General features: G+C 39.1%; 3 protein-coding genes across 6 annotated transcripts in view; 2 read left to right on the top strand and 1 right to left on the bottom strand.

The window, feature by feature from the left end:
• Window positions 1-3,129, top strand: part of mcm9 (minichromosome maintenance 9 homologous recombination repair factor) — a 38,633-nt gene extending 35,504 nt beyond the window's left edge. For both annotated transcript variants that reach the window (XM_039599184.1, XM_031741692.2), the window contains 2 exons: window positions 610-755; window positions 1,228-3,129. In XM_039599184.1, coding sequence (XP_039455118.1) covers window positions 610-755; window positions 1,228-2,755 — 1,674 coding nt within the window. In that variant the 3' untranslated portion in view covers window positions 2,756-3,129. The remainder of the gene's footprint in view (window positions 1-609; window positions 756-1,227) is intronic.
• Window positions 3,130-5,629: 2,500 nt separating this feature from the next.
• On the bottom strand, window positions 5,630-10,905 carry LOC116321729 (gap junction Cx32.2 protein-like). Of its 3 annotated transcripts, none has more exons than XM_039598503.1 (3): window positions 10,857-10,905; window positions 7,977-8,075; window positions 5,630-7,431 (listed from the first exon to the last, which is right to left on the bottom strand). In XM_039598503.1, exon 3 carries the CDS (start codon window positions 7,420-7,422, stop codon window positions 6,652-6,654), a length of 771 nt encoding a protein of 256 aa, XP_039454437.1. In that variant the 5' UTR covers window positions 7,423-7,431; window positions 7,977-8,075; window positions 10,857-10,905; the 3' UTR covers window positions 5,630-6,651. The 3 variants fall into 3 exon arrangements, with proteins under 3 accessions (XP_039454437.1, XP_031597504.1, XP_031597505.1); XM_031741644.2 differs by having other exon boundaries at window positions 7,977-8,060; window positions 10,857-10,897; XM_031741645.2 differs by lacking the exon at window positions 7,977-8,075 and having other exon boundaries at window positions 10,857-10,886.
• A 4,830-nt stretch (window positions 10,906-15,735) lies between these two features.
• Window positions 15,736-20,416, top strand: gja1b (gap junction protein alpha 1b). The gene is made up of 2 exons (XM_031741643.2): window positions 15,736-15,868; window positions 17,244-20,416. Exon 2 carries the CDS (start codon window positions 17,260-17,262, stop codon window positions 18,424-18,426), a length of 1,167 nt encoding a protein of 388 aa, XP_031597503.1. The 5' UTR covers window positions 15,736-15,868; window positions 17,244-17,259; the 3' UTR covers window positions 18,427-20,416.
• Window positions 20,417-20,514: the final 98 nt, after the last annotated feature.

Here is a 20,514-nt window from a genome sequence, read left to right as displayed (position 1 = left end):
ACAAGTCAAAAAGACTTACCCCGGGTGGGCAGAGCTCTCAACTCTGCCCGCCGCTTCCTTGTGACCGGTAAATGGCACTGGCCTGCCTCGCCGCCTCTAATTCTTCGCAGACGCGTAATCTGGGCTTCCGTTGCTGCAGCAGTCGGACCGCTCGCCCCGCGTCGCTGGCTTTCCCTCCTTTCACGCCAAGCTCTACCGTCTCTCTGCGGGCTTGCAGGCGCCGCCGCCTGACCCCATTCGCTACGCCATCGCTGCCGCTCTGTCTCTGCCCCCCTGATGTCAGTAGTCTGGTAGGCCCTCTTATTGGCCTCCGGGAACCTCGCAGGTGTATATGGTTCATAATCAGGGAGGGGCGGAGTCTTTCCGGACAAGTCACCGATAAATACAATAAAACATGCAATAAAACTCATAAAAATAAAACACTGTACAGTATTAAAATATTAAAAAGTAAAACACAGCAAAACATGCACCAAAAACCCACAGTAACTTGTCCATTTCCACCCCGTGACACAATCGTCACTTGAACTCACCAAATATCATTCACTTTGTGGTGTCTTGTCATCATGCTGCTGTGTCAGTCTGTAACTACATATTGCGTTCTTCTTTTAGGGTGGCGCTCTGCAGGGAAATGTGAATACTTTATTCACCTCATTTCCTGCTGACCCTGTTGAGCAGTATCAAACTCAGTGTCAGATACTGCTCGAAGGACTGAACCTCCCACTGTTCCTTAAGAAAGAGAGAGACAGACTATCCAGGTGAGTAAATTGGTGTTTTGTTTTTTTTTGTTTGTTTTTTTTATTTGTAAATTCTCAAAGATAATCCTAATGTTAGATTATTACCTCCTGCTACACAACATTTGAGTGCATAAGCAGTGCTGCTAGTAACTGTCTCTTTTCTGCCAAGAAATCCCCGGTGACATCCAAATCATGACCTGATTTGACGTCCACTGATAATCTATAGTCTTTTAGGCCCCATTTTCTGTCTGTACTTGGATAAAACGTAAACACATAAGATAACTATTCTTTGACACTTAATGACATGATTCTTTGTGATGAATGTAGCCAGTGGAGTTCAAATTGGGAGCAGATTAGAAATGTTTGTTATTTATGGATTCAACTTTGTGCACAATGAGTGTTTAAAACCCTCTTGTTCATGAGCTTAGGCAGTTAAAAAACAGAAAGAGTTGAGCTATCATCATTTTAACTGCAGGTTGTTTTTCCTCTTAAGGTCAAAAAGCCAGACATCAGAGGATCCTGAATGTGATTCATCAACTACTAAACTGAAGCATCTACTCAGTGACGCGAACTCCAAAACACACACTAGCAATTTGGAAAGTGATAATACAGTGAGGAGTGACTCAAACTGGTTCCACACCTCTCTGTCACTGTCCCCAAATGATATGACCTCGCCCATAACTACATCACCTCAAGAAAATACAAAAACTATTTCAAGTGGAACAGATGTGTCTAAAGTAACCAGACAATCAAGCTGTCGATCTGAAAAGTTGACTTCGAGAAGGACTGTTGCTCCAGTTGTTTTTGGAAATATTACCTCTGTTTCAGAACAAAACATACAAGGTGAGAAAAATGAAAGTGTTACAGAAGAAATCTCTAAAAGCCAAGAGGAGATACTGAAATATGACAGACAGAAGCATGAAGCACATCCAGAACCATTGGGATATCATTTTAAAAAGGTTTCTAGGAGCACAATGGACTCTAAGAATATGGGAGAGAAAGGCTTTGGGCAACTGGACCTGAAACATCAGCGATTTCACAAAGAGGTTGGGAAAGGACACAGAGAAAGGGTGGTGTTTGGGGATGAAAGTGAAAATGTACTTGAGACAAACCTATCCACTGACAAAGACAGCTATGTAAAGGAGGACAAATTCCACCTGACTGAAAGTAGGAAGAGCAGCACTGTTCCAAGGGAGAACATGGCAGTCGAAGCTGAAACACACATAGACTTGCGTGGAAAGTTGTCAAGATTCATGTTCAAACCAAATAAGATGAGAACTTCAGTTGATAACCATAACAATAATGCCAGTCCAGAAAAGCAAATGACAATGAGAGTTAACACAAAGAAACCAATTAGTCATAATGACGCACACCTGTGTCAGAGAACCAGAGCCAGCACTGGTGATGACAGAGATATATTTACTTCCACCCCACTTTCAAAATCAAGTGCTTGCATCACTAATCAAACTACATTACAATCAGAACAGATGAAGACCAGTGTAACTTCCTCAAGCTCAGAAATTAAACTCTCAGGATTCTCGTCTATCTGGACAAGTGAACCCACAACAGCTCAAACAAAAATAGAAAATAGTACCCTTAAAAAAGGTGATGCTGATTGTTTGAGAGCTAATTCAAAAGTCCACAAAATTCTAAACATCGCCAACCACATAGGCAAGAAGTGCCAAACAATACCCCCAGCAACAGATTACACACCAGCAAAGAAATGTGAACTAGGGATGGAGTCAACAAGTACTAGAATGTCCGAGTGCAAAGTAAAACAGACCAAATTCAGTCATACTGAAAACAACACTGACAATGTAACAATGGTAACTAGGGATTCAGTTACCGGTCAAAGGACTGCCAGTCTAAAGAGAAAGTGTTTTGTGAGTCCTCAGGATAGTAATAGTGGTGCCTCCAAAGGCCTGTTCTCAGGATTGTCTCTGTTTGAGTCTGCCGAGTTAAATAATGATGTTCTTGACACTGACTGGGACCAAGAGGTTTTGAAAAAAGCCAAAGTCTGAAATCACACTGTTTGTAGATAAAGAACTTTTTTTCTGAAGAAAACATAATCTAGTTGTAGGAAATGAATAAGTTTGACAGAAACGTTTCCTGGGATATTAACTTGGGTTTAGATCTTTAGCATAGCTCTAGTCACACAGAGTTTTTACCAGCTATCTGCAGTGTGATTTTTTTTTTTCTACTCCTGTACATTGAAAACCAGAAGAAAAACTTCTGTTCATAATTGTAAGATATTCTTCCTTACATGTGCTCAATACAACTTTTTGTTGCTTGTTGTTCTGCATTACACCTACATGTATTGTTGGCATTTTTAAAAGTGAGTTGCTCACCGAGATCTTTTTGTGCAGCAAATAAAATAAATATAATGTGAGACACATCCATGTGTTTTGTTAATATTTTTCTTAAAGTCCTTTCTTTATAAATATTCTGATGTTTTAAAAAATTATGTATAATTTTCTTCACCTTTTTGTTAGCATTGTTTTAGCTTATTAGTTAGTAGGGTTCTTGAACACACTTTCTCAAACATATCATGTAAACTGCAATCAATTAAAAAAAAAAAAAAATCTTTTTCAGAGCATATCCGGTCTTTAAGTGATGGCGTGACGAATCCTGCTTCCGGGCCCAAACTACCCAGTGTTTAATAAGGCTTTTGTGTTTTTAACATGTTTTAATACTTTGTATCTTGTTCTATTTAATCTCAAAAAGCCCCTGAAAATAGTTAGTGATCACTGTTGGCCTCTCTCGGTTTTTATTACCGCTATTCATTTTAAAGCTCAGTTTTTAAAACCTTACGATGTAACTACAGCCCAGCCCATGCAGCAGTATATTGACTAACCTTGTGGATGGATTATCTCAGTTGTTCTCCTGACTGAAGTTCTGTCCGTTTACAGCATCCTGCCATGTGATTGCATTTGTCCCTGACCATCAAGAATCCTCACGTTAACTTTTATCGAGTGGAAAAAAGTTAACGTTCATCCTCCAGCTTCACTGTTTATATTATGCTAACATAGCTATGTCGCTAGCGATCACGTAGCACAGCTAGCCAAACTTCAGTAACCCTACAAACGTCACTGTTGTTTAGTTTCCTGTCATCATTTATGTCGGAAGTGATAGCTGAGCTGTACGTCTTCATTTGTTTCCGAAATCCCTCAGTCAGGACATGCTATATTGTATAGAGATTGACAGACCACGTGACTTTCGCGCATTGCATGCCGGGCACTGGTGGCAAAACAATCAAAGCAATGCATCAAACGCAAGCATTTGCAGCACCGCAAAACGGTCATTCTCCGGTTCCAATACCTTCTTGCTTTTTCTTTGCCCCCCAAAAAAGGTATGTACAAAAAGTGCATACACTCATGAAGTTTTTAGTAACTTCAGGTCACTGCAACAAGCCCAGGTACAGTTTATCGACGGATGGGTACAGGACCTTGAAATGCACCGTGTAGAACGAAAGACCATCGTACGTATCGTAAGTTTACCAGTCTCACAAATCGTCTTCATAAATACACATTCGTTAACCGTTTATTAATAGGACCTTTGAGCTCAACGGTAATTAATTAGTAGTGGAAATAATTTCTGGTACGCATTACAGAAATGTAGCAGTGACAATAATATTGTATGCTGTAATCGTACTGGGCAATTAGTGATACAAAAAAACTGTTTTATCCTGTGAATAAAAGTATATGTTTTTGTCAATGTACCATGGTAATAACAGAAGCGAAAAGCAATATTCTGTCAGGACAATTCACTATTTATGCACAATAAACAAAGGAGCATAGCGCGACAATTTCTGTTCAGCGCCAGACTTGCTTGTAACCTATATCACCAATTGTGTTATGAAAAATGACGTATTAACTACTACAAAACTTACTTTTGTGGAAATGCTTGGAGCAGACTAACATGTGAGCTGGAGTGTTCTGGGACGTTATATTTCGTCTTCGAATGGCTGCAATCCAGGCCATCCGTCGGCTCTTTGTTACTTCGGAAACATGGCTTGAACAATTTCTCTTCAACGACGTAATCTGATAACAACTGATCTCCTTACCCGTCGGCTTCCCGTGGCTGTCATGCGACCGGCTATTGCAGTTAATAATACAACAGCTTCTTGCCATTTTTTGTGTTTCTTTTTATGGCTGTGTAACTGATTTCAATTGAAAGCCTGCATGCGCTAGTACCTCTTGCCACGAGTTCCCAGAATCCTTTGCGGTTTTACCCCTGAATGACGTCACATTTTCAATCTCTATTTAAATGGAAGCTAGCGAGCTAACTCCCTGCTAACTTCTAACTCTGTTAAATGCCATAAATTCCGTTTTCATGGATGCCTGGATGTTAAACCAGCCACACCGATCATTTTATTACAGAGGAAAGAATTTAGACAGCGGAGTTTGGGCCCAGACACGGCTAATGACGTCAGACTTAAAGATCGCATTTAGTAATGTTTAACCCAGGTCCTTGCAACAAAATATAAGGCCTTGATTATACTTTCTGCAAGTTAGCTAGGATCAACTTGGGTTCACATCTGCAAAAAATGTATCATCACACAATGAGCAGGAGGGTCTGGAGTTTTTGTGACTACGCAGACTGGTCCACAGAAACGTTGTATTACAAAGGACAAACTGTGTATGCGCCCCAGACACCGATCATCAAGCAGACTTGAAAGAAATATAAGAGGAATGACTACTCTTCCATTGTGCCCTTTAGCTATCCCTGTCATCAACACTGTATAATTAAGGCTTAGTACATGGGTCAGTGCTCATACACGGAAGCCAAGATTCAGAACTGTCTAACGGTATGCTGCTCCTGAACTTTGTTGACACATTTTCAAAATGTGCACCATTTCCAAGGCTAGGACCAACTTGACACACAGCGTTTCAGTGTTTGATTGATTGATCGTTTATTTCGAGCACATGCATACATATATACAAAATGGAGCATTTACTCCCACCCCCTTCACATATTTATAGCTCAGTCATGTAGTTATGCACCTGCTTCCTGAGTATATGTAATATACATTAACAACAACATATAACAGAGATGACTTGTCACATTGAAAACACCTCACGGAGTTTAATGACCCCTTTCATCCCTGTCATGAAGTTTTAATAATTTTGACTGTAAAAATAAGAAGTTTGTATGAAGAAGATACCGAACTTTGTATGTAACACCAACTGTCCTTTTTTTGTAATATGAAAAACGAATTTAGCATATTTTTATATTATTTCCCCGTACCTCTACACAACAAGTTAAATACGGGAGAATTAGAGAACAATACAAAATCCAGAGAGAATTATAATCTAGAACCTGTTTAACTTAGTTCATGATTGAGATGCTTTTGGACACTTTGTTTTGTTTTTCGCTGTTAGATGAAAGTTGAAGTAAATGACCAAATAACAGATATTAGTGTCCCAACTACAAATGAGATTTGTAGATCTTATTCAAGAGAAGGTTAAGTTTCTGGTTTTCTAGTTGAAAATTGATGTGCAACATGGGAATGTAGTGTACATGTCAGGTATGTGCTTGCTTAGCCATGATAACCCCTACAGACAGCTTTTCATTTCCATCATTGTAAGGAATGAAAGACCAAACTATCACAATACAATGAAATAGTGTGTATTAGATCTTTTATACAAACACAGAGCTTTTAACTACTAGTACTTTTAAAGATAGATTGATCAGTATGTGAGTGTTTAATACTGGCAGTTTATAACTTTGAATACGAGCACATTTCATTTTCAGTAGTTTCTGCATTTAACATAGTTGGCTGTCTATGTATAATTAGACCGATGGGGTTGATTTATTTGAAACCTGAAATAAGATGTAAAATTCAGATGAAGATGTTGAGTGATGTTGTAACTAACGATAGTGACCTATGTCAATGTTTATGTCAGCTCACTGTCTTTCAACACCATGTAACTCTGTCAGTTGAATTGGGATTCGGGTTGTTGAGACTGAATCCCTTTGGTGGAATGGAGATGCTGGTTCTTCTTTTCCTCTCCTTTATCTTTGAGATCATCAGGTAAAATATCTCCATAATGTTTAAAATGACAGAAAACGCAGCCATTGCTAACATGAAGATAATAAAGATGCTTTTCTCTGTGGAGCGACTAATGAAGCAGTGTACCTCTGTCTTACATGGGTCCTTGAAACAAGAAACCTTATTTGGCATAAGTATGAAGCCATAGAGGTAGTACTGTCCTACAATGAATGCTACTTCAAGCAAAATCTTGAACAACAATTGAATCGTGTAGCTGACCAGCAAGACGCCTTTGAGGTGCACTTTGCCATTTTCATCTGAATACTTGGGGGCTTTAATTATCTCCTGCTTTTTCCTTTTTTCCTCCAGGCGTCTTCTCCGTTTGTTATCTTTACGAATCACTAGTAAGACGTGGCCCAGATAGATGAGCGTTGGCGTGGAGACAGTGAGAATCTGGAGCACCCAGAAGCGTGTATGAGACAAAGGAAAGGTGTGATCATAGCAAGAATTCTTGCATCCAGGCGTTAGGATGTTACACTTCATGTTTGATTGTTCGTCTCCCCATATTTTATCGACACCAGCTGCCAGAATGAAGATCCTGAAGAGAAAAAGAACACTCATCCAGACCTTTCCCAAGACGGTGGAGTGAAACTGCACCTTGTCTAACAAATCAGACAGAAAGGACCACTCCCCCATAATGGCAGCCTTCAAGAGAGAAAACAAAACACAACAATGAATATGCAGTTGTGTGACAAAAGTCCATCTCGAGAAAAAGACGAGCAATATATAGTCATATTTGAAACGGGGTGGATTATTTAAAGTGATATATTCATACAAATTTCAATCAAATTTATGCTGAACAATGATGGCTCTTCAGGAGTTACATTTATTATTACACTAATACAATTATGAATACTGCTTATTGATCATTCATCCTCCACTTTATATATATATATGTACATATACATGTGTATATATATATATATATATATATATATATATATATAATACAACCCATGACTTGTACATTACCACGTATATTCTGAATTTAGGCTTCTCAATTCTCATTAGCTAAAACTTGAACAAGGGAGTATTTGGTACTCTTTAATTAAACATATAATATTACATATATGATACAATACTTATATATACATGTGTATTCGTATATAAACATATAATTTGTACAACTTGATTAAATGTATAATTATTTTGAAGTACTACTTAGAAAGTAATTTTTAATAAATGATTACTTTTTGTGCAATTCAAATGAAAAAAATATGCTGCCTTCAAGGTTGTCCTGAAGCCAAAGTCCTCCTGTTAGAAGCTAGCTCCACCTGTAATCACAAAAACTGAAGCAAATTACAAATTATGAAACTGTCAAATAGGCAGAATGGAGAAGACTGACACTTACGGTGCGTTCACACCGAACGCGATAGAGGCGGCCAGAGCCTCAGGCTTACATGTAAAGTCAATGGAAAGAGCGCGATGACACGCGATTGCGCGTCCGGCGAAAATTCGGAAGCAGATTTGCATTGCGAAAACGCCAAAACCTGTGAAACGCTCGTCAGTGTACCGCGTCTGGCGCGTTTGACTCGCGAAAAAAACCACGCGCGTGAGTTTTTGTGTTGCATTTTGTGCATACACGTGTTTCGCCTCTAGCGCTCGAGTTGGAAAATCTGAACTCCGGCGTCAAATCGCGCCGCGACAACCAATCAGGAGGCTGGTGACGTGGCTCTGACCTAGGTACTGACGCGTACTGTCCCGCTATTTTCCCACTGATGTACAAATACCTTTCCGCTAACAAGATAATGTGTTTATTCAGAGGACATCTGCAGGAGAAAGTGGAAGAGCCTCAGGGACACATATAATAAGGAGAAGAGGACAGAGAAGGAGAAGAGGTGGGTCTGCAGCAGGATCGGGAAGAGATGGAAGTTCTTCGCGGTCATGGGGTTTCTGGACCCCTTCCTCACCCCGCGGGAGACTAGCGGCAATATGGTGCGGACCGTGGAGAACTTCCCCCCCGAGGACCAGGGACAGCCCGGAGAGGCAGCAGGGGAGTGTCAGTCAGAAGGACAAGGTTTACAGTGAATTAATGTAGGCAGTTAATTTATGCGTGTTGTCATATAGGAATATATTTTGTTTATTAATAAAACAGTATACAGTGGTCCCGCTGTTCACCCGTCACATTTCGCTGATTTTTGTTATTGCACTGTACAGCTTTCAACAATGCGCATTGCATTCTGCAGCCTGATTGACAAATCTCCTCCGTGTCGTGTCTCCTGCGCTTGCCAAACTTATCATGTTTGGTTTTGATAACCATCACGTCCAATAGAAAAAACAGCACAAAAACACTCATAACTATGACCCTCATTCGGAGATACACACCTGCATCGCGAGGGAAAAAGGCGCACGAAAGTGGCGCGCAGACTGAGAACAAGCACAGCATAATAAAACTTCCTCCCACATTCCTCCCACATTTCCGGTTCACGCGCTTCAAAATATGCAATTTTGACGCGCGATGGATTTTTCTTGGACACGCGTTGAGGTGCGAATGTGCACGCGTCAAATTAGGGGCGTTTGGGGCGTTTTCGCTCGCGTCTATCGCGTTCGGTGTGAACACACCCTTAGAGAAGTAAAGGGGAGGAGTTCTGACTGACTAAAGCTTTATGTCCATGGCTCTTTCCTTGCTCTCCATCTCTCTTGTTGCATTATGCTAAGTTGCTGAGAAACAGAGCTGTCTCCACTCTGTATGCATGATGAGGTGAACACTTTGTATTGTGGATGTGCATGCCTTGATATTTTAAATAAATATACTGACAACATAAGCAATTAAGCACTACAATTATTACACAGTAAAGAATGTGATAGCCTAGGATCCTCTTCTGTCACACCAACTCTCTGCACGTCCTCCTTCAATACATCCATGAATCTTCTTTGTGAGTTTCCTCTTTTTTTTCCCGTGCCTGGCAGCTCAGCTGTCCCCCAATATACTCTTTCTAATCTTGTCCATCCTGATCACACCCAATGAAAACCCTAACATCTTCAACTCTGTCATTTCCAGTTTTGTCTCCTCTATTTTTGTTAGTGCTTCCATCTCCAAACTGTACATCATGGCAGATCTCAAAACCATCCTCCTGTCACAAATCACCCCCGACACTTGAGTCGAACCACTGTAGCCTGTCTGGCTTCCTCTTTTGTTCACTGTCTCTTGCTTTGGACTGCTGAACCCAGGCAAGTAAATTCATCTACCCACACTATTTCTCCTCCTTACATGTTCACCTTTCTGTCTCCCTCTCATTTACATACATGTATTCTGTCTTCTTTATACTGAATTTCATTCTTCCTCTCTCCCAAAGCATACCACCACTTCTCCAGGCTCTTTTCAACCTGCTCCCTACCCTCATAACCATGTCTGTCACCTGTATAGTTCACAGAGACTCCTACCACACCTCATCAGTTAATCTGTCCTTCATCACTGCAGACAAAAAGGGCTTAGAGCCGATCCCAGATGTAATCCAACCCCACTCTTCACACATCTCCTGTATCACTATCACATGCTTCTCTTCTACTGCTGACTTCCTCATGTCATGTTCCTCTTTAGGCACCCAATCATATGCTTTCTCCTGATCCACCAAGAGACAGTGAAACTCCATTTGCTGCCACAAATATTTCTTTGCTGATAGTAGCCACACTAATGTTAATGGAGGCCCGGGAATAAAGACAATCTACTGAACCTTTACCCTGTATATGTTCAAAACATTTTAAGCCTCTTACTTAGATTGTGTTTAATGGCACAGTACAATATTGCATATATAGCTTTAGTGCGTGTGTGTGTGTGTAGTCATTTTTTGTGACTTAATACAGATAGAGTTAACAGTTCATTGTATGTGATTTGTAGTTTATCAAATACATTTTCATATTGTCATGTTTTTGTTATTTTATAAAGATTTTCAGATGTCTGAATTACATCAATAGTATCTGATTGTGTGTATGTGTGAAATCTGGTTAAAATTCAATTCCTGAACATTGTTAAATATAATCAGAGAATTAAATTCTGTTTTCATAATACAAGCTAAGATTAAGTTTTATTTGTACAAAATTGACTTTTCTTGTTTTAAAATCTTTCCTACCTTGCTAAGAGTCCTCTCTAGTCCAGTCACTTCTTGGGTTGTAACTCAGTTTATTCTCACTTCCTTGTTATAATTCAGGCTAATCTTGCCAAATCATCAGATTCCTCCCTGTTCTGTCTGACTGTCTCACCCACACTCTTTACTGATGTCACTACTGTCACCCAATTATAATGACAGGGACAGTTTCACCATTTTCAGCCATTTTGGAGTGGCTAACCCACAGCAATTATAATTATTAACAACATAGTAATGTATCATATTCATATAATTTCTCTCAAAGGATGTAAGCTGTGCAGAATACTGCGCATGTTTATTTTAACAATACCTCATTAAGAATAATTTACCCTGGTTTTTAGCCTGAATATTTGAAACAAACTAAGTAAAGAGTGGAAAACTTAAACATAACTTTTGCTTTATCATGCCGAATGTCACCATTTGGTTACAGCACATAAATATTAGTATTTCCAATAATTTTTCATGAATCCAGTGTGTTGAGTTATCAACACACTGAGATTTCAGAAACTGGATCTGATACTACAGGCAGTTTGTGAGTGAAGAATACAGTGAGAACATTTTCAGTCCATTCAGTAATTCATCTTTCATTAAAGCTGCATTACATCTGCTGTTAATAAGAGATAGTAGTGCACAATTGTTTAAATGTTAGTGTTGGTGTTAATGCTTGTGTGGAGAGAGACAGAAACACGCTTCTATTTGCACATATGTAATGATCAGCCCTGTGCAGAAGGCTGAGGTAAAGTTCAGCTAACTAATACTATTATAGTAATGTTAGTTGGACACTGAGCAGTTCCAGTGACTTTTCTGTTTCTGCCTCATCTTCAGCTGCCTGCTGCAGGTCTCTAAACTTCTTAGTGCTCTAATGTCTTAAGCCATGACTTTATTAACATTTAAGGACAACAAAGTGATTTCTTTAGTAAGGGCCACTTCATTCATATCATGGACTGGCTAACGAACACGAACCTTTTCCAACAGCCAATGGCTCATTTGAGCTATCTAGCTAAGGACATAAATTAGCCTTGAAAACACAGATTTCAGTTACTGAAAGAAGTGAAATCTTTCTAAAATCTTTACTTTCTAAACTCTTTGCTTTTAGAAAGTAAATGGTGGACCTCCTCTCAGCGTTCCTACTCTCTCTGCAATTCACAGCAGACTGCACCTGCCAATCAAAGCTGCTGTGACTTGGGGTGGAGTCAGCTCTGTCTAATTCAACTACTTCTCCACCTCAGCTTTCTCTGCCAGAGCCCACTGAGAAAGTTCTGACTTCACCCGAAGTTTTCTCTGGTGAGGTGGAAAAAACAAACTGGGTTTCATAACTCTGTGTATGATGGTCTTTGAACGGCTTTGCGAAACTTCTGACTATTATTTTGCATGAGAGGCAGAGCGCTGCAGTGGGCACAGGCAGTTATTAATTCCAATGAGATATCTCTCACTGGAATGAATAACTGTTTCAAATGAATTGTTGAGCAGTGCTGCTCTTTAAGTGTTTCATTTGACACTTGAGGAGCAGAGCAGGAGGATAGTGGCTAGAAATAGGGCCACTGTGATAAACTCATCCCTAACTTGATTATTGATTCCTGCTACGATCTGTTTTGAAATATTAACTCCAGGGCAGAGCAACGTTTTTTGGATTCTATCTAGCTAAGCAATTAGGCACAACTCAGGTTTCTCTCCCCGAGACTCTGAACGGCCAAGATCTCACCAACATCATGCTTCACATCAAACCCATCTCACTTCTTCTCTCAGGAAACCACTGTGAGTATATCACTTTATTTCTTTTTGATTCCCCTCACTTTCCTTTGGTTCAACAACATAACCCAGTCAAAGACTGGTGTAGAAATAAAATCACCTCATGGAGTTTGCATTACCAAGAGGTAAACAGACCCAGTGAGGAGACTCGGCCAGCTTTAGCTGCTAAGGTCCTCTGGATGTCGATCCTGCTCCCTCTGGAGGCGTGCTTGCCACTGGGGCCTTCTGGTCAAGTCTTCTTCCTCTTTAGCCACACCCGTTATCAGCAGCTCTCCTCTAAATATGTGCATTTGGTAACTAACTGGGTTTAATTTAGTGGCCTAGTAGACCCCAAGGATCTTGTAACCTGTAAGAATCCCTTTGAGTGATCTTATAATATGCAGGTTTTCACTGTTACTGCTTCACAAAAGGTTAAAATGTGAATGTCCACAATTTAGACTTGTTGAATGCAGGATTATTTTATTGAAGCAATTTAGTAGGAGAAAAGCAAAAGCCAAATCAAAACTAATAAAATAATCAAAGCACTTGAATTCTCCATTCTCATTCTGTTCTGGTCCTTGAGATGAGAGAGGTTGAGGAGAGAACATGCGCATCCAGGCCTGAAGATGCACTTATCTCTGGTTCATGTTGATAATAATAGTCCAGTGGATTCGATCCATCAAGAATAAGTGGAAATCCAAATCTTCTCAAAGTTATAATCCATAGAAAAACAGTGGAATTCCTTGAAAGTTGTAATCCAGCAGGAAGACAACAGAAATCCAAATCCTCTTGAATCTAACATGGCAAAAATAAGCACGACGAAATCTCAGTTAGCAGTTGATCCGTCTGGCATCTCACAGAGATGAGTAGAGATTGATTAGGGCTAGCATTAGTAAGCAGATGACATCATTAGTAGGGCCAGACAGGATTGGTTAGACTGAGTGGACTGTGATAAAGTGATTTCACCTGCTGCGATGGGAGTACCTGAGTGCAAAATACCATAGGAGATGTTTGAGGAAAAAAGTTTTGCTGCAAGTTGGTTGGGATGTATGCCATGGTATCTGAAACACCCAACACCACAGCTGCCGTCTTCGAGTCTTCAAATATCCTTAATAGCAGTTACACTGAGTCACATATGTTCATTCAATCTATCATTAACTTCATGTAACTGTAAGTCTTACATGTTGACTGGAAATATTAATATTTATATGATGTATTGTTCTGCAATAAATGTTTATGCTCACATTTCCATACATTTCATTATTCATAGCCAACTGCAGCTTTCTAGATAAATATGCAGCTTTAATGTAAATCGTGAATAGAGCCATGTTCGCTATCTACTTGGTTGTTTACTTAACAGTATCATGATGAATGACTAATAATTTGCAAAGTTAAGAACAGAAACCTATCAGTACTGTCAGTTCCACTGCCAAAACTTATACTTGCCACAAGTTACTTTCCACATTATTACAAAGAGTTGCCACAAATATCACAAAATGACCGACACGACTTGACAGATCTTTAGCTTTTAGATAAGGGTATGTTGTACAATATATGCAAGATTTTCTTTGCCATATTAATGCTCCTGCAACAGCTCTTTGTAATGCTTATATCCTTTAATGTGGCTATTAAAAAAAATTCCTGTCTAAAGTGGTTTTACTTTAACTGACTGGTGACAACATGCATAAATTTGTTCTCTCTGAAATGTATTTCAGAGTGCCAACACAAGGCTTTGAAAATGTTAGTAATATAGATTTTGCCTTTTTCAAATTTGTATTTTGATAGACACAATGAAGTGAGGACAGGAAAGTGGGAAGACATGCGGGAAAGGGCCGCAGGTCGGACTTAAACCTGGGCACATGGTCACCCGCTCAACGCACTGAGCTAAACCAGCACCCTAGAAACGTTAGTAAGACAGAGTGGGCATCATCCAATTTTGAGTTGCTTTAATATTTACATACTCAATATTCATGCTTTGTATTATTGCATTATATGTAGTATAATGTAAGATTATACTGCTGAATCATACCAGGAAATTATGTACTGATATTACTTGCTGACTTGTAGTAGAGTGCAAATGTGAAACAAAATTTTAGGCCAATGACCCTGATATATACCAAAAATATGTATACTTTGTTTAATAGCATGATATACTGCAGACATATCTGAGTGTAATGCAATGAGTAACTCACAGTCTCTCTTCAGGCCAAATCTTTTTCTTTGCACTACTTCCAAGCACTTTGCAACTTGTTCTCTAATGTGTGACTTTCTTTTGTTTTTGTATATATATCTCTCCTGTTTGAATTTATTCCTGCTGTCTTCTATTTATATTTATATTCGGAGCATCCGAAATTTCGTTGCACATGTGCAATGACAATAAAGGCGTATCTATTGTATTCTAGTTGATATCACACCTGAATTGTTTTATTTTCATCACTAGATGGTGCTGTGTACCAATCAAGTGCGTTATGGGACCCCAGAATGGTTTAATGGAAAGTTACTAAAAATTAAATGAGGAATTTCAGTTTGAGTGCTCGGTGAAGCATAACCAGGACCCTCTGTAAGGTCTAAAAAACGGGCTTTATTGGCAATATGAGTTATAAGCACTATATTATACACAGTGAAACAGAAACCGCCCAAGTACATCTAAGTATATTATATATATATATATATATATATACATATAATATATATATAAGTTGTAGAAGGGCCTCTTTTAAAGTGTTTGTGTTTTTTTGAACTGATAGGTAGGTGTGTACGTTACCTTTTGGCTTTTTCACATGGACCTCTTTACCTTGATTTAACTATTATCTGCACAGTAGCAAGTACTTCCAGCTGCCAGAGAAATGTGAAGAAGAATTCTAACTACATAGTTACATTCTCTTACTGATGTACTGATGCAAATACATGTCATAAAGTAGTTTGCACACAGAAGGTATATCTGTTGGTTCGAGGTATTTTGTATTTGTAACGCTGCGTTTTAACATTAGTTCCACGTGATCGTTCCTGTTCTCATCTGCTTATGAAGCAATAAAGCTCGAAACACCACACATTGGCTGTTTCTGTAGGAGTCTTTTTTTCTTTGCCCTCCCAGCAGCAGGGGCTTCGGTCTTGACGTAGAGATCAGGTGACTGTAACTTCTCTGACGGCACCGTTATAAGGGAAGTTTGACAAGTTCGACTCAGTTTTCCTACTGATGCCAAACTTGGATTTTAACTTTGCCAAGTGGCGGGGAACGGGCCACCTTTTTTGTCTCTGTAACTTTCCAGGTAAGTAAAAGAAAGTTTGGCTTTTAAAAAAACGCGTCCGAAGGAAAACGCTGTCCGCCTGCTGCTCTTAGAAATATTCGGATAAACTCCGGTGCGCTCTAGACCACATGCGCCTTGTCTTAGAAACTTTGAGTATCCCTTTCTCCAAGGTGAATGCTTTGTCAGCTTTTTTCGTTTTTCTAGAAATCAAACCGACAACCTGGTTTACATCTACAAGGAGCAATGGCTGATAAAAGCCAGATTTATTTATTTATTTGTGTGTTTTACTATCTCGATTTTTAATATATGTAGTGGGCCAATGACCTCTTTTCGATTTTAATTTAATGAAAGTACTTTTTATATTTCAAATTCTCTGCCTCTCTTGTAGCCATTTATTGCTTTGCTTAAAAGTCACTGAAGACAGGAAACTCAGAGTTAGGGCTCACTCTTTTTTCCCCGTGAACATTGTTTCTTTTCAATGAAAACCATAGTACTCTTAGTACTTTTGAGTGGTCTGCTGAGTAGGTCATTGTGTTGGAGTCCATTGTTCTGCTTTGTCTGATCATTTCCATCAAACAAACTAATTCAAGTGGAAAGTGGCGGGATGTGTTCCCCATCTAATACCAATGAATTCTTAATTTACCTTAAATTCGTAGTAGCTCAAATTTTGCACTTCTTATATTTAAATGTAAAGGCAGAACACTCCCAAACTAAACTTAATTTTCACATTTCCACACAGAAAGACATTGCATTGTGTATAACCTGTCAGCTAAGGAGAGAGAACAGAAGATTAGTGGTTCAACTCCTGGCTGCACTAGTCTGCATGATACATATCCACTGGAGTGTGAATGTGTGTAATGTTAGATAGAAAGCACTAGTCCATTTACATGTATAAGTGAGATCACATGCAGTTACTTTGGCACCATGGGGATTAGGCTGCTGTTTCACACTTCCCCGCAAAAGTTTCCTTACAAACATATATCCAACGCTGCCCTTGCCCTCTGAAGTAACATGTCTTAATGTGTGCGTAGTATGTGTTACAAGCATGTGATTTATCATTCGATAGTAAAGTTAACAGTATAGTCTGCTACTTTTTGGTGTGCCCGCTGAAAACGATTCTGTGACGTCTTAAAATAATAAGACCTCTTTTAAAGGCCACGTTAAACTGAATATACCAAATTATTTTGAGTACTGATGAGACATCAGACTTTGTATCATTCAGCGCAATTTAGGTTTTTGCATAGTTCTGGAAAAAATAACCCAAAACAAAGCTAATGGCAAGAATCTTAGGGATCTTTCCTAAAAAAACAATTCCTGCTCCTAACTTTTATCCACTGTTTGTGTAACACAGTTTGTACACTACAACCAGTTCAACGTTGTTCTTTTTTCCCACTAGCTAATACTCCCTGAACATGGGTGACTGGAGTGCTCTGGGTCGTCTGCTGGACAAAGTTCAGGCCTACTCTACTGCTGGTGGGAAGGTCTGGCTGTCGGTGCTCTTCATATTCAGGATCCTGGTGCTCGGTACTGCAGTCGAATCGGCCTGGGGAGATGAGCAGTCAGCCTTCAAGTGTAACACCCAGCAGCCTGGGTGTGAAAATGTCTGTTACGATAAATCCTTCCCCATTTCCCACGTTCGCTTCTGGGTTCTCCAAATTATTTTTGTGTCGACACCTACACTTCTCTACCTGGCTCATGTCTTCTATCTGAACAGGAAAGAGCAGAAACTCAACAAGAAAGAAGAGGACCTCAAGGCTGTGCAAAATGACGGAGGTGACGTTGACATACCTTTAAAGAAAATCGAGATGAAAAAGCTGAAGTATGGTATTGAGGAACATGGCAAAGTCAAGATGAAAGGAGCCCTCCTTAGAACCTATATAGTGAGCATTTTTTTCAAGTCTATGTTTGAAGTGGGCTTCCTGGTTATTCAGTGGTACATATATGGGTTCAGTCTGAGTGCAGTCTACACCTGTGAGAGGAACCCATGTCCACACCGAGTGGACTGTTTTTTGTCTCGTCCCACAGAGAAGACCGTGTTCATTATTTTCATGTTGGTGGTCTCACTGGTGTCATTGCTGCTCAATGTCATTGAACTTTTCTATGTGTTCTTTAAGAGGATCAAAGATCGTGTAAAAGGCAAACAACAACCCACACTCTACCCCAGCGGAGGCACCTTAAGCCCTACCCCTAAAGAACTCTCTACTACAAAGTATGCCTACTATAATGGCTGCTCATCCCCAACTGCCCCACTCTCACCAATGTCCCCCCCTGGCTACAAGCTTGCCACAGGGGAGCGGGGAACTGGCTCGTGCCGTAATTATAATAAGCAGGCCAACGAGCAGAACTGGGCTAACTACTCTACAGAACAGAACCGTCTTGGACAGAATGGTGGAGGAAGCACTATTTCAAACTCACACGCACAAGCCTTTGATTTCCCCGATGATACCCACGAGCATAAGAAACTGTCTTCCTCAGCAGGACATGAGCTGCAGCCGCTAGCGTTGATGGATGCCAGGCCTTGTAGCAGGGCCAGCAGCAGAATGAGCAGCCGAGCCAGGCCAGATGACCTGGATGTTTAAAACACGGTTTCTCCTCTTTCCACCTCTCTCTGGCTGACAGAATTTCTGGTTGAAGCCAGAAACATCAGGAAACACTTTATCACATAGGTTTATTTGAGAGGTGCGACTAATCTCAATCACCGTCTTCAATATAGAGACTTTTAGTCAGTTCAAGAAACATTAAAACCATTATGTAATAATATCAAAGGTACAAGTATTTTCTGACTGAGTTTTACTTTTTAGTGCTTTTAACCCAGCCTCAAGAGAATATTGTAGCCACACGAATTGGGATTGAAAGAGTCTAACACAACCAACATTAATAATCTGTTCAAGAACACAGCCCCATAAGTTGACAGCTTTGGTTTTAATTTACTGATATTACATAAAAGATTTACTGTTTTTGTTTCTTTCAATGTTCCTCATGTTTTTCCAGTTGATGATGTCCTTTTTCATGAAATACGATGGCATGAAGCATTAGTAGCTTTGCAGCGTTTTATGTTTTGTAAAGTGGCTACTACCCACTCAGTTTCATTTATGTTTAGTCGAGATCAGTGAACACTGTATTTGTCTGATAAACGACAGCGAGCTACAAATCTTCATACCTGTGCATCTAAATTTCCTAATGTGGTCAAGTGATATAAATGTCATGCGATAGAGAATTTGGGATAACAAGAACACACTGTTTAAAATTGAGTTTTGTAGTGCAGTTATGAAGTGTGGTATCACAGCCAATGAGTGCAGTTTGGTTCAGTTTCTTTACTTTCATTCTCATTTTCATTCACCCAAAGATGTGTTGATTTCTTCTAATTTGTCAGTTGCCCTAGTCACAACACAAAGTTATTGTTCAATGCTGTTGTATAAATAACTTGGTTAATTCTTTGACAGTGACTAACAGTAAAGGGTTTATATGTTTTGTAAATTAATATTTATTGCCAGACATCTTTAGGACAACTACCACTAAGACAAAGAAAATTGACTACTACTCAGTAAAGCAAAAAAGCCCCCCACAAACTGTTTATTGCCGTTTATTATCAGGTAATATGTCAGGTAATATTGTTTATTATCTGATAAACTTTGAATTTGTGTAGTGTAAGGTTTTAGTGCTTTTATCATGTTTTGGAGTGTGCACAGGGGTGGCAGGGATGATGGTAGCAAGCTGCTGTCACTCAGCGAAATATGTTTGTTCTATTAAGAAAGGCTTTATTACTGTCAGTCATTTGCTGAAATGTGTTCTTTTTTTTTTTACCTATTGTGAGAAACAAAGACACTCGAATGATTTTCTGCATTTTACATATTAGATTTTTTTTGTTTTTCAAACTTAGTGTAGTTCAATTTAATTTGCTGCTTAAGAAGTAGATATTTAGTAATGTAAATCAAGCTAACTGTGTCGCAATCAAAATGTGAGTTTGTAGAAGACTGCTTATAGATGCGGACTAATATTTAGTCATTTCTAATAAAGATATGCCAGTGTAGCTCCACAACTACCAAACACTAAGATAAATCTCAATTTGAATGTCTTTTATTGCGGTTTTGCTTCAATTGCCAGTTGGTCATTGTTTTGGAGTATTTGCATATGTAACTGATATTTTGGCTACAATAGGAGTTGCACTGAGACATGGGTGATTGAGAAGCATTATGATACACATAGTATGTGGTTTTCTGATGACATGATGAACATGTTACTAATTTATTTTATAACACAGACATTATTATAATCAATAACATCAGACTTTTAATCACCAAATATCTCGGTGAGGTACAGTAATGTTGTTCACTGACAGAAGAGAAGCAATAATTACTTCTTGCAAGTATTCAGACAATGCTCATGTGTGGGGTCCACTGCTGTAAAGTGTAAGTATATGATGGTAAAATAAAGGTTTTTAAATACTTCTTTAACCAATAAACATTTTTCTTTCTTAAGCAGTGATTGATTTTATTTAATATGTGGCCATTATTAGTCATTGCTGTTGTTAGAACTAAACACCTGCCAATAAAGAACTGTTAATGTACATTATGTCATCTATGTTAAGATGTTTTCAAAAATACTTATTTACCTCACATACAATTTTTGGGCTTGATTAATGTTATGTTAATCGAGGCTTATTCTAC

Source organism: Oreochromis aureus, linkage group 15 (assembly GCF_013358895.1).
Source record: "Oreochromis aureus strain Israel breed Guangdong linkage group 15, ZZ_aureus, whole genome shotgun sequence".
Classification (NCBI taxonomy): Eukaryota; Metazoa; Chordata; class Actinopteri; order Cichliformes; family Cichlidae; genus Oreochromis; species Oreochromis aureus.
This window is presented reverse-complemented; position numbering and strand designations above follow the sequence as displayed.

Coding starts and splice junctions, on each gene's coding strand:
- LOC116321729 (XM_039598503.1), bottom strand. CDS start 7,422: ATGGGGGAGTGGTCCTTTCTGTCTGATTTGTTAGACAAGGTGCAGTTT.
- gja1b (XM_031741643.2), top strand. CDS start 17,260: ATGGGTGACTGGAGTGCTCTGGGTCGTCTGCTGGACAAAGTTCAGGCC.